General features: G+C 46.2%; 2 protein-coding genes across 2 annotated transcripts; both read left to right on the top strand.

Moving 5' to 3' along the window:
• The first annotated feature begins 1,596 nt into the window (after positions 1-1,596).
• LOC122396890 lies at positions 1,597-2,427 on the top strand. Its single transcript, XM_043395630.1, has 2 exons — positions 1,597-1,652; positions 2,049-2,427. The coding sequence occupies exons 1-2, from the start codon at positions 1,638-1,640 to the stop codon at positions 2,256-2,258; spliced, it is 225 nt and encodes a 74-aa protein (XP_043251565.1). The 5' UTR covers positions 1,597-1,637; the 3' UTR covers positions 2,259-2,427.
• A 2,380-nt stretch (positions 2,428-4,807) lies between these two features.
• On the top strand, positions 4,808-13,391 carry LOC122396960. Its single transcript, XM_043395757.1, is given in 5 exon segments — positions 4,808-4,822; positions 4,992-6,858; positions 11,630-11,643; positions 11,645-11,836; positions 11,952-13,391. Coding segments are annotated over 5 exon segments (3,528 nt in total).
• The last annotated feature ends 1,248 nt before the right edge of the window (positions 13,392-14,639 follow it).

The raw sequence follows: 14,639 nt of genomic DNA, 5'->3' as shown, positions 1-14,639 counted from the left end.
GAAAGAGTACTTTTACATTTCATGGTCACAGATGAATAAAACAAAATATGGAACGAACAACTGCCCACCTAAAATTCATTTGAGTAGAAAAAAAGGCACTAAAGAAGATCGGTATGCAAACGATCGATCGAAGGATTTATCAGACACGTAATTCGTGTGCGTTGAAAAAATATATTGCGCAATTATCGTGATTTCTTCCTATAATTAAATTCGATACATCAAGGGCGCGCCCTTCAATTCTAAAAGAGGTTCGATGTTTGCATTTGTGGTGAGAAAGCGTGGAAAAACTAGAACTATCGTTGCACGAAACCAATTATTACGTCGAGCATTCGTAAGAAATATGGTCGTTATGCAAATGTTTCTCGAATAAAAAACGCGAGAAAATTGTTTACGCTCGTGTGTCGGCGTTTTGTTACGAATCTGGATATTTATTTATTAAGGTTCAGCTCGAACGAAGAGGTGGGACGAGCATTTGCAAAAATCTCTGAAACGAAAGCCAGCCATTGCATTAAACAGTTCATTAATTAAATTAGAACATGTTCTGCTACTCTGTGGTATTTTTTCAGTAAGTTAGATGCATTGCTTAATGGTTCGACTACATTTCTGGATCTAGGTTTCATCAAGATCCTTGCAAAGCGTGATTTTATTTAGAAAAAATCTACGTATATCGGTTAAATGCAAATTATAGAAAGTTATTCGATAAGCATTCCTTAAACTGCATGCGTTTCGCACAAAATAGAAATGAGAACGTCGTCACAGGTTTAATATTACTTTTGTGGAATCTAATTACGTACAATAGACGATTGTCTATTATGTTTCTGTTTTCTTTGGTTCATTTTATCGTAAAAATTTAATTGATATCGCGTAACGTCGAGGATATATTCTCCGGCACTTGTATGGTTAGTTGCGCGATAAAATTTCCATACATTTTGCTGTTTTTCCTCGTAAAATGTTTCTGATTCGTACAAACCAGATTCCAGGTACGTTGAAAAATATTTTCCTCGAGTATGAACATTACAATATTATTTTTTCTTCGCGCAATATACTTGACCGATATTTTTAGAGCCATCTGCCGCGTAAAACGTATCTCTTGGCTTTGATTGCACGCGTCAACGAACCTTCGAGTACACGCTGATTTGTTGCGCATCGAGTGCCGTTCCGTCACTGTCATTAAAGTTCAGGGAACTCGTTACAATTGTATCGCGGCGTGTACGTCTTAGTATTACGTCGTATGTGATAAAACACTTTCGTCCGTATTTGGCCGATTGCCAAGGTCTCTTGCTTCATCCATGTGCATCGGAGGTTGTACATGGCTCTGCCACGGAATACGTGAACGAGATTCCTTAGCAGACCTCGTCGACGTCTGCGACAACGTCGAATGCACACGTATGCCCGTTACGTATGCGACTCCGTAAACAATAAGACGTGGAACAACCCTGTGTTACATCCACCGTCTCACCCAGCACACAACCTCCACACGCACTTGTGTATCATCGCGTATTGATCAATCGGCGGATGACGCGTGTAGGACAATCTGACCGCCAGGTATAAAAGGTATCCACCAAAATGCAAGAGCATCATTCAGTTTTAGTTCAACACAGAAGCTGATCTCGAAAACTCCACTAAGCTCGTCAACCATGAAGTGCTTCGTCGTAAGTACAGAAGATATTACATTTTACTCGGTTAACGACTCTATTACCCGGTAATTGCGTTCTTATTAATAATTCTGTAATCTCGATAGCCTTAATTTGTTCTTCATCCGCGATTATTATTCGTCGATAATCACCCGATAAATGGAAGCTCTTTAACGTGAACGCGCGCAATAAATATTGCAATTCGCCAAATTATTACCGTCTCATTATTCGACGAGATAATGCCAGGCACTTTTTCGGGCTATCAGGCAACACCGGACACTGACGCGACTGTAAAATTACATACATTTTGTATCATTGTGTAATGTATTCGGTACAATTGCAGTACTGCTAAGGCTTTTAGATTAGAACGTTAACGTTGTCGATTTAAAGAACATAAAATTCTTTCTTTCTTAGGTTATCCTCCTTCTGGCCTTGTTCGCCGTAGCGTTCTGCCAAACGAACCCGGTCGAACCCGAAAAATTGGAGCCAGAACCCGCACAGGATGCCCCGAGGGACAAAAGAGGAACATTCCTGGCCTACACTGCGCCGTATACTTATCCCTACTTGCCTTATGCTTACTCCTACCGCACCATCCCCTACTCCTACTACCCCTACTATCTGTAAGCGACAAGATGAGGACCTTCTGAGGAATTTCTGACACCAAGACTTGGGAACGATCATGGCAACTCTTTTCGAATCGATTCCAATTGCGACTAGAACAGGACAAGACCGAACGGTTGCACAAAATTCTCTCCGATGTCGACAATCGCATTCGTTGCAACTATTTTTCGATGTAACTCTAATACTCTCTTATATGTGACACGATCTTAAATATAAAAAGTATAATAATTCATTCGAAATCTGTTCGATTTGTGACATTTCTTACATTCTCTGCAATCGATAACCGATGCTCGTGTATATGAATATCCGGCACGAATGCAATTTCTATATGCCGCACAGTCGCGAGCGTATTAGGTATGTATCTGCAGTTTCATCTTAAATACGAGAACGCGTCGTAAAGTGTCGTCGTATTATCGCGACGCACACTTCCTGTCGCGGATGCAGTGAAACTGCCAACAAAATCCAGTGGAGTCATCGGATGCAGTTTGCCGTAGCAATTCTAACATCATTTAGGCCATAGTATGCAATCGTTCGAGAAGAAGTTACGTACCGATGCGTCGCCTAGATTTCTAAATTCGAAATTTTGTTGATCCGTTTTCCCTTACCGCCCATGATAATTCTGGAACGCGAAATATAAACGTTCGATTCAATTAATGGGAGAGTTATTTTCGATCGAAGACACTCCGAAAATAATCTCATAAATATGGGATCCGCAACGCAAGAATAAATGGTCCCATTCCGGTATTCATTGCAGCACAGCTCAAGCACTTTATAAATGGCCATTGTTCGATACAGCTCTGTCACAGTAACTCGCATTTATTTTGTCAAAAAATACCAAATCGTTCGGAATTTAATAAATCGCGATCGCTCGTTCTCATCCTGATGTCGCTTCAAGCATCTGTTCAATATTCTATCGATTACGTGGAGTTTATCGATAATTACATTTGTACATCGTAGAACGGATTGAAGTTTGCAAACCAATGAACCGTATGACAAATTTTACTAAACAATTCTGCCAGTTGTTGTACAGCTCGTCGAATTAAAAACGTATACGTCGACCACCTCGTCGTACGACAGTTAATGTGTTAATTATATGCAAGAAAGTTGTGCTAGCCAAGTTAATCAAAGTCGCAGATAAGTTGATCGAAACGTATTAATTATATTCCGTCTGTATGTAAATTCTAAAGACGTACACGTTTCTTCAATTTCACCGTTTCTGTCGTTTCTTGGTGCAACTCGTTATTCCAGTTTCGAAGCATGGAGTTCTATTCAATTCAATTTCAGTTTACCAAATACTGCGAGAGAGCGTACTCAAAACTTGTCTGTTAAATGGCAATTTGTTTCCAATAATCTGCTGCGCGAGGTTTTCGAAGCCATCGCGAACCACTTTAAACTTTTCAAACGAAAAATTTTCACTGTTGACTCTCTAAGCGCGAAGTGAGAACTGGATGCACGGGTCGGGGTCGATTAAGTAGCCCCGGGCAAAGCAGCTACAAGAGCTATTGTAATTTAAAGCAGCTTTGCAGCAAGGGGATGACTATAGATCACTAGAGGAGAGAATTTAAATTAAACAGAAATTATATTATTTCGTAGAGGACGTAGAGTGATATGGTCGTCCAGGGGTTAAGGGGTTTGGACGATCGAAGAAATTGGTGACTTTACGATTTCGTTATCTAATCGAACTTGGTGAATCGCAATGGGTTCGCGTAACGACGACAACAAGTTCGAATTGTTTCAAGGAATACGAGCGCGCGTGACATACGCGTAATCGTGAATTACACAATAGGAATATATCACTATAAATGAACACTTATTCCGTATTCTTCGGGACTTGATGACTTTAAGTACTTTCACTGAAGCTCCGAAGGATACGGACGTGACGGGAATGTCCCCGACGTCGTTCCTCGCAACCGCGGAATGGCTGTCAGGAGCTCGACGGAAGTTAGACTGACGCTCGTATCCTCTCGTCTCGGATTTTGTCATGGAACAAGGGAATTTATTTACGCTCGAGAACACGCGCGGGGTCCCATTGTTTACCTCGATATCTTGTCTCACGTGTGTCAATGATTGGCGCAAGACTAAAAAATTATCATCGACCATTATGCACATACTTCTACAGCGAAGGAAAGGGGACACCGAGTTATTTTAATTATTCCTATTAATTTTTGTCATTCCTGATATTTCAATTTCTAGGATATTGTAGGATCGACACGTCCACGGCATAAAAACGCCATGAAATTCACGAGTAATTGCGAGAAGACGATACTCTACATCGATATGTGTAACATCAATCCGTAACAGCATTGCCTAAGTGTGATCGATGAAAGTCAGCAAGAAAGTCTATTGTAATTCGTGGATGGTCGCGACCCGACTGTATTTATACATGTGCAGGTATGGCCGTGGTCTTAGTCGACGGGAGACTGTCCATCCTTGAACGAATTAGTTGTTTTTAGCGCTGGTGCTCCGATTAAATGTCGAGGGGTCCCGCGAAAAGTATAATTCTGGCGTAGGAACCGTTCGTGAAGTGATAAAGTGCAACTCGGATTAAAAACATGAAGTTCCTTTTGGTGAGTAACGTTCAGAATTATTTCCTTTCATCCTCGCGACAGAAATAATTTATGTTACGTTGTAAAACGGTCCTTTTACGCGCGCTTTGCTGAATAAAACGAATAAAAAGTACGACGATCGTTAATATTTACGATTAGAAAACGCAGTTATCGCTTATTTTCGTTTTAGGTGACGTGTCTGCTAGCTATGGGTTTACTCTCCGTTGGAGCAGCTGCTGAAGCCGACAGAGCCGAAGAGAAGCCGGAGATTACAAAGTTAGAGTTGCTCGATCTCGGTGCGGGAGAAAGCGACGTCGACGCGGATGATTCGGAAGTGCAAAGAAAGAGGGATTCTGGCTACACGTACAAGAGGCCTTCGAGGCTACGTTTCCAGCTGGAACAAAACGGTAACAGAGGCCGCATCGTGAACAGGCATCCTGCCCAAATAAACAGACCTGTCACCAAATACGGACCGCCCGGTTATCAGAATCCGTCACCGTCCAGACCCCACGGCCAGCAGCACAGAGACAAATTACAATTCCACCATGGCGGCCAACAGCATTCGAGCAACCACGACAACCGACCGAACGGCTATCTGGAACAGGAAGTTCCGAGCCCAATACGACAGATCGACTTCGTCGAACCGAATCCGATATCCAGCCAGAACAACGAACCGTTCGCCTCCCACTCGGCGAATTACTTGCCGCCGCAGAACCAGAAACTACCCGGTTACACGTCGCCGCAAACGTTCTCCCTGACGCACGCCGCGCAGAATTTCCAGAACAACGGACAGCCGGCGAGTTTCCAGAGTCAGAGTATCGTGCAGTCGCCGGAACAGATCTCGGACGCGGCTCTGTTCCTCGCACAGAACGCCAACGCGATCCAGCAACTCTACGGGGCACCCGCCAACGAGCAAGACTTCGCCCCGAACAACGAGAATCAGTTTGCGGGGCAGAACAACGATCAGGTTCAACAATCTATCGGTCGGTTCCAGACCTTGGAGACCAGCTCGCTGGGTCCCAACGGTTTCACCGGGCCCCTCCCGTCGTACGCGTCCGGAACCCTGAGCGCCCAGGAGACCCTCGAGCAAATCCAGTCCCTCGAAAAGGACAGGCTGATCGTCCAGCTGCAACGAGCCCTCGCTACCCAGAGCCAGGCTGCGGACGCGGCAGGAAGGTACGCTCAAAATCAGCCGAGCTTCGTTCAGAATCAAGATCTTCTGGCTTCCCTTGGACAGCGAATGAAGATTCACGGTTCAAACGCGCAACCGGGTACCGCGAACGTCGGCCCCGAAAATACAGCTTTCAATCAATCGCCTTTTTTGCCAGGGACAACGATCAGTCCGGGGTTACCGCTTAACTACGGGCTGCTATCGACCACCACGTTGCCACCGACGACCACCTCAACGACAACTACCACGACCGTGCAACCTCCTCAGGTTACGAAAGGCGACGGAACCACTCAGGTCGGTTCCAATCTGCTGCCTACGCCTTCCCTACCGCCGTCCACCGCTGGACTACCCGTTTACGGCGGCTTCGTGCCAACCCTGATCGCTGGTACAGGTTTCCTATCGAACGTTCCTTCCTACGGACCCGGGTTCTTCTCGCCCGGGACCGTCACGTCCGTCCAAACGTCCGGCTCCTCGCCCACGCACTTCGGAATACCTATCCCCACGGATCTCGGTCAGAAGCCAACGTCCACGACCACGCCGTCGACCCCTGCCAACCCCTCGACCAACCAACCATCCACCCCTTCCTCACCCCCGATTCACACTGTGCCTCTTCCGGTTCACCCAGTGACTCCTCTTCGTCCAGTGACGCCTCTGCAGCCTGTGCTTCCGGCGACCCCGGCGCAGACACCGTCGTCCGCGTATCCGGCTTACGGGATACAGACGCCGGTGCTCAACCCGTTCCTCTACAAGCCCGTGAAACCCGTCTACCCGCTGTACTATTACCCGAACGTCGGATATCAGCTGCAAAAGCCAGCGGCGGCGACTTATCCGTGGAGCTACGCGCCGACCTACGCCACGCAAGCGAAACCGGCCCAAATATGGAAATGACGGGCGATCCAGTTCCTCGCGAGTGAATCGTAACTCGCCCACCCATTATCGAGACTGACTGTTTGCCCGCGCGGAATCGGAGAGACCGAGGAGACCCGTTTGGAAGAACGCGACGAATTAATATGAACGCCGGCGCTACCCCGATCGTGGCGTTAATCGTTTTGGCTGTGCGTTCGCGGATACCCCTAGAAATATCTTAAGCGTCGATTATTGTTATTTGTTTACACGCACCAGCCCTTAGCGTTATATCGGTAAATGGTGCTTCCGGTTTGCTTATAAAGATAAACTTGCTTTTCGTATTCGTATCATGTGGGATAAACGGTATTTGTTCACACTTCTATGCTCTTCCATTGATGGAATCATGTATATACACCCGTTTTATTTATTACCATGAATAAATATTTTTTTACCGCCCAATTGGAGTTTTCTTTCGATAACCCATGTACACCTGTAAGCAACGATGTTCTGATTCTTGTAATTTCGACTGTGAAATTATGCGCGCTGACAACGCGAAACATATTCGGGACAATTCTGGTACCGCAAAGGCATTGTTTTCGGCAACAATGGGTAAAAGTAATAACGAATTCACAATGCCAACCATTCGGATGCAAACTGCTTGTTAACGTAGTTTCTTCGCTAGAACAAACCGACGTTCAATTCTGCTGAAAGTCAATTGCAGTCAGATTCCGTGGTGCTTTTCGTGATTCATAAAATGATTGTACTCTCACGAAGTATCGTGACGTTTCGTTTCTTGTTAATTTTAGGCACCATTCGCAGAAAGTTTCGAAACCATTCGAATTCCTCTAAAGGACTTGCTCGGCTCATGGCTTGCGTCCGTTTTGGCGTCGAGGAAAGTTGACCCTAGAGAAACGATTGTCTCGACTTCCGGCCCGCGCGGAACTCTCACCGAAGTCGTAATGGCCGATCGACCGATCCGCTGTACCTCGATCGTGACCTCGAAAGTCGTTCGATGATTCTAACCACGGTCAACGCGGCCAGATTACTCGGATAATCCTGAGCATACATAATACGCCCGTCGTCAGCAGGTGCACAACTTCCCGTAGATTTCGTAATAGTTGGCCGTGTTCCCGCGAGTCGATTCGACACGCATTCTTGCTAATTTCCTGAAGTCTCGCATTGATTATGCTTTTCAAGGGATAAATCTCTTCCAGAGCCTTTCTGCTGTCCCTGATACTCGCCGAGAAAATAGTCCGTAACACTTGAGACGCTTTGCGTTTTGGTGTTAGACCAGTTTCTCAACCTGTTCATCGATGACATTACACCGTGGCGCAACGCAACCACGAAACGCCATCAAACACTCGTGCGACCGGGTTAAGAAAGTAAAACGATGGGCACTCGCACGATTATACCGCTAAATGCGCTAGATTTCTACAAATCTGACTGAGCAGGTATAATTGCCCAGCGGTCAACCTATTTTCTGAAAACTCACGGGCACGGACGGAAAAACGGACGACAGTTACGAATGAACGGGCAGACGACGCTTCGTCACCGTGCGCGCACGAAACTAGCTTGTCAACTCACTTTCCGCGGTTGACCCTAATCTCATCCTGGTTTTCGTTTTAGCGCGCCCGGTGCACTTTTATAGTCTCGCCTCGGACCCGACCGAACGGGATTTCTTCTCGATGATACCGTTTGGATCTTGGGAAATCTACGAACTGCCCAACAAAATCGAAACGATTAAGCAATCTCTTACTTCTGTTTTAAAACTCTTTACCCGACGATGAACAGTACTGTCTCGCGTTAGGGATACTTGCGTTCGATTATTTTTAAAAGCAAAATAAATTCCAGCGGTTCCGTTGCAAGAGTACAGTAGAACAGGAGCGTTGTTTCTCCGTGATTTATGTTGACCGCTATAAATCGCTCCGGGGGGGCTCAATGTATTAAATTTATAACGTGGCGAAACGAAAGCATCCCGAGCCTCTTCGGTTTTTCTCGACATTAAGGAGTTCTTTACGATCGTGTTACTTAATAAGTCAACGCATACTATGTAACGCGTAACGCTTCGACGGGAAACAGAAACGCCACGTTATTTTCTATGCAAACGTTACAGTTCGTTCAAAACTGTTTTAATCCAGGGGAGATCTCGTCCATTGTTTGGAGCGACGGTCCGAGACACGATTCCTTATGGCGATATGAAACTATGCAAAGAAGAACAAGAGTTTGAGAAGCGTTCGTAATTACGCGTAACTCATTTGCCACTTTCACTTTTTAAGTAATGTGCGAAGTGCAACGTTATTGTACTTCATCGAACACACGTGTATTACGTTATTAGAAAATTAGTGCAACAACTCGGTTACTTCCGCTCGTATTCGCACACCGAGGAAGTACTAAATCAAAACAAACAACCATTAACTTCCACGTGAATTTTAATCCCCAACAGAGACCAGATATTAACCTCGTTAGAAATTTATGAACGGAGCTAGGAATTGTTAGACACAGAGTGGAACGAAAGAATCGATCCAGTTTCTGTTGAACAGGTTACTCGAAGTAGTCAAATATAAGAGTGGGCTTTACAGTTAGTTGCATTACTTTTTAACTTTTTCTATTTCGAGCTAATGAAAGCTAAAACTGCCTCGTAAATTGAAGTGGAATTGTGCGATAAAAATAAATAGAGAACGTTACTGGAGAACGTGACTTCTTTCGTTTATACTAAGTGTCTTGTGTAGTGCACGAATACGAATGAGAGTAACTGTAAGTTTTTCGACGTAAAACCCGAAGAGTACTATTTCATTTTATACTATGCACGCTGTACAGTTCATTTAATGCTCCAAATTTTTTCTATACGCGATCGACGTAGAGGCGAATGACAAAGTATTGCACTTTTGATGGTCCATGATTCCGCCCGAGAAACCGGACAGGAATAATGGCAGAGGCTTCATTCGTCCCACGAGTGAAAGTTTCGACATCAATCGGTGTTTTCAACTGTTACAGATCGTTGACACAACAGACGGTTGGCGCCGTTCTCGTAGCTAGAGATTGTGTTTTCCTTTTCTTTTTGCTTCTCGGGAGCCGAGCATCCTGTTCGTAAACGTTAACGACGTTGAGATAAATAATATGATTCTTGTTGAAATGCAAATTGCAACCAAACGTGTTTTTTGTAATTATGCTGATTCAGAGAAGGTAGCTCTTCTTTCCTTATTGATACGTCAGAGCATTCGTTCAATTCAATTCGTTCGTCCAAAAACAAGTTTGCTACGGAGTACACTCGAGACGAGATTCTCGACCACAATTTCATCTCGTATTTTACGAATCCGTACCACTGCCCGACGTCCACGATCTTGCAGCAATCTCGCTACTAATTTCTTCGTTCGCGACAGGATTATGCCTGGCAGAAATAGAAGCGTAAAAACACCTAAAATCTTCGTGACTTTTTGCTGGATGCTCGAGCATTTCACTTTCCTAGATCGAAGCTACTTTCAGCGGGTTGTAAATGTGGAGCGCGTGTAGCACACAAACCACACCTTCGTTGCTCCTTTCATATATCGATGCACATCGCATGCTTAATTGACAGGCGAGGAGAGAAGATGCTGCTTTCATTAAACACTCATCGAGAGCTCGATAGAATTTCGCGAAACCTCGTACGAGCTTCGACGCGTGACTGATTTGCGTTTTCCGTCGAGGTTTCTACCAAAGTACTTGTTTAATCAATTTTTATGGATCATTCGAAGAGTGAAAAGAAGAACGTTCAAACGCGAAATTTAAACTAAAACATTGACTCTAGCAATGAACTAGAATCCACCGTGGTTATGTTGATTATGCAGAATTGACTCGCGAACCTGAGTTAAATCATATCCTCCGATGCAATATGGTTTTTACTTCGAACTGCGGTTTCGCTACTCGTCCGGGGAAAAGGACTTTTTGTTGCCCCGAGTACACTGATTACAGAAGAACGAGGAACGTTCAGGATGCTAACAAATAAACGACTTCGTGAGAGAGAAACTGTTCAGACTGCCGTGGGTTCGCCCACGCGACAATCTGTTTTTTTTCCGGAAGGAAATCCAGTCTTCTTCCACGAGAAGAAAAAGAGCCCGCGTAATCCTTTTGCCAGACGATTTGACGAACTTCACAGAAACAGTACGATAGTTATGTCTGGTAAACGCCAGCCAATTATCCACCAGGAAGAAGTTTTAATTACCGGGTCCCGCGAGTGTCGGTTCTAACCCATCTCAGAACTAATTACCGAGCGCCGTGACGTATTCCCCTACACGGTGTACTTTCTTCGGTAATGCAATATGCCCAGGAACATTGTCGCCCGAGTAGAAATTGATCCACGTTTCGTTTCACGGAAATGAAGTTGCACTGTATGCAAAACGAAGTTGATACTGTGCGCGTTTCAGACTTTGCACAAGGTGGAACCCAATAATCGTGCGTTTCCTGCTGTCGAGGGAAGTTCGAAAAACAAGAAAATCAAGATCCCCGTAATTAACCGGTGCCCTATCAAATTCCGATAACGAAATTTCACCGGCGCTGAAAAGAAGTTTCTGAAAGGAACTTCGCGTACGCGTCCTAATTAGTCTCGTATCTGTCTCGGTCGACGTAATCCGAAAGAGGAAACGTCGTTTTCTTCCTACCTTTCGTAAGAGAGCATCGACTTCTACGAAAGGAAGTGGCAGTTTAGGATCGCTAGGAACAATGCGCGATAAATATCGATCTAGTCACTTTTACCGGGGCCCGGGCACTCTCATTTGCAAGCCTCGCATCTCCAGATACATTGAATCTACGATCGTCTGGAACGGGGCACCGTGAAGGTGGTGGTGCGCTATGTACCAGCGCGGGGAGACTCACCTTCACCTAGACCTTTCTTTCGCCGTGCGAGAGGGGATTTCTATATAAAAGGTCTCTTCTTGGTAGCAATGCCATCAGAAACCACAATTTCACTTACACACCCGGTTGTCACCGAGCCACGAGAAATAACGTACTGGATAAACACGTTTCGAGCCAACATGCGGTCATTGGTAAGCGTCTCACAGAATTCTAAATCGCGTACGTTCTCCCATTAACCGGATATTTATCACCTTTCGACGTCCACTCTCTTCGAGCGTAGATATTTTATTCGCCGTTATTTCGCAGATTCTATTGGGACTCGCGGTCCTCGCTGTTTCGAGCGTGTCCTGTCGGGACGCGCAGGGCGAGAAGCGATCGTTGAGACCACCTGGTAAAGGTAAACGTGGCGTCAGTGATTATTCCGGGGGCTACTCGTCCGGAGGATCGTCCTACAACTCGCCCGTGCACTCGAGCCTGTCTTCGGGATACAGCGGAGGAGGCTCCTCCGGAGGATATTCCTTGGGACACGGAGGCATCCAGAGTCTCCAAAGCTTGGGAGGCTCTCTGGGACACGGCTCCCTGGGATACTCGCTGGGATCGTCGGGTCTGAATCTGGGCTCCGGAGGACTGGGCCTGGGTCACGGATTGGGTCTTCAAGGGCTCTCCCTGGGCGGACACGGCCAAGCTTCGTACTCTTCGCCCAGCGTCGCGCTCTTCGCTCCCTCGAAGAATGGACCTGTCACTTTCGGCCAAAACGGAGGCGGAATCTCTTCGGCGAATTCCGGTTCCAGCAGTTACGCGGCGCCAGTCTACGCAACCGGAGGCCACGGACTGTCCAGTTACGGCAGCGGAGGATCCTCGAGCAGCGTCAGCCTTCCGGCGATGCTGGGATCCTCTCACGGCTCCTACAGCCTGCCAACCTCGTCTCTGAGCTCATCTGGACACAGCATTCCCCTTCAATCCCTCGGCTCGGGTTCCTCCCATTCGGTGACCGGAGGATTGGTGATCGACGGGAGTTCGTTCGGAAAAGGTTCCAGCGGTGGTTCCAGCACCTACATCCCGATATCTTCCGGATCGCACTCCGGTGGATCCAGCAGCTACTCGTTGCCTGTATCTTCTGGATCATCCGGTGGCCACATCGCTCTCTCCGGCGGATCCTCCGACAGCTCCAGTTACTCTCTTCCTGTTTCTTCCGGATCGTCCGGCTCGAATTCGTACTCTAATTACATACCTTCCTCCTCCGGAGCGTCGTCGTACTCTTCAGGCGGTAGTTCCAGTTACTCGAGTCCCTCTGTTTCTTACTCCGGCGGTGGGTCCAGCTACTCGAGCCCTTCTGTCTCTTATTCCGGCGGTGGATCCAGTTACTCGAGCCCCTCTGTCTCTTATTCCAACGGTGGATCCAGCCACTCGAGCCCCCCTGTCTCTTACTCTGCCAGTTCCACCCACTCCAAGCCTACCGTCATATATTCTGGCCCCGGCTACCCTAACCCCATTTCCAGCTACTCGGACTCCGGCTCCAGCTACCCCAGCCATAGTTCCAGCTATTCTGGATCTTCTAGCAGCTACTCACCCAGCTACTCAGCACCGTCGACGTCGTACAGCAGCCCCTCGGAGCCTCACGGATCTTACTCGAATCTGAGCCCCAGATACGTCGGATACTCAGCTGGCAAGAGCTACGAGGGCCTGAGCGGCACTGGCAACAAATACGACACGATCTCGTACTCCAGTCCTAGCGGAAAATATTAAATTGTAGAAATCACCGCGCGCCGATACACATCCGAAAACGTCGATTCGCGAACGTCGATTTAGAAGCAGAAAGTCCCGATGGTCGAAGGACAGTGTGCTAATTTATAATTATGTTACTAGTATAATTAATCTATTTAAGTTGCCGTTGCATATTTATATCGCTGTTACTTGCTTTTAAGGACCGTTGTATGCGCTCTGTAACGTCGACGATCGCGTTTGTTATATAGCTTTATATCATTTTTTTTTATTGTAATAAAGTGATTCATTTTTTTTTTATAATCGCCAGACGTACCGTTTGAAACCTCTCGATCAGAAAATCCTCCAGCATGTAATGTATTCGCAAGCTTTCACCTAGACGCGTTCGCATCGTTAATTATCTAGATTCCTCGAGATTGAAAAAAAAAGGCACGGCAAATCGAAAATCCGGCCACACTCGGCTGCACCGTGCACGCAGATGAAATTTGCCTTCTAATTAACGAACGCTCGGCTATGAATTTTTTTCCGCGTGGTTGGAAAAGGTTAATTTACGGCTTGCCGGGGCCCCCCAAAGGATCCGCTTGGAAGTTAATTTGCATCCCGGTCAGCGGTACTCGTCAACGTTGTTATTATTCGCTCGTCGATCAGCGGAGGCTCCGTCACGATCGCCACGTTTTTTTTTTTTTTCATTCTTCGGCGTCCATTTCGCCGAGAAAGTTATCTGCACCGGGAAAAGTAAACGGGAACGGTAGCTGCTTAATAATAATAATTATTATTATTATTATCACGGCGACAAGAAGCGCCCCCAAACCGTAAAAAGAGGATCACTTTTACTCCAAGGCCGGTACCGGCGAAATGGGCGGATTCCTTTCTAAACCTTTGTTCTTTTTGGGAAAGTATCGCGCGTCCCCTACAAGTCCGCAGACCGGTTTAACATGATTCATAAGAGAACTTTTCTTCTGCCTTTAGTCCTACGACACTAACGATACCGGCTCGCTGTCGTTGTAATGTTTTATTTACATCTCTAGCCAGTAATTATTAAGCCTCCACGTTGTAACAGAAGAGGGACCGTAAAACATTATTTTATCACACTACCATAACAGTCAATATTCTCCTTTCTATCTTTCAGTCTCTGAAATCTTCATTTTGCCATGAAATGTACACATCGTACGTAACTATAGTAGCTGTGTTTCAACGTTTCTCCGCTGGTAGCATTAGGAAAGGCAGCCATCTTTTGGTCTGAACGTACTAAGCCTACTTCCGCGAGTCCTT

Source organism: Colletes gigas, unplaced genomic scaffold, assembly GCF_013123115.1.
Source record: "Colletes gigas isolate AHSC1104 unplaced genomic scaffold, ASM1312311v1 Colletes_gigas_Sc00008, whole genome shotgun sequence".
In the NCBI taxonomy this organism is placed as follows: Eukaryota; Metazoa; Arthropoda; class Insecta; order Hymenoptera; family Colletidae; genus Colletes; species Colletes gigas.
This window is presented reverse-complemented; position numbering and strand designations above follow the sequence as displayed.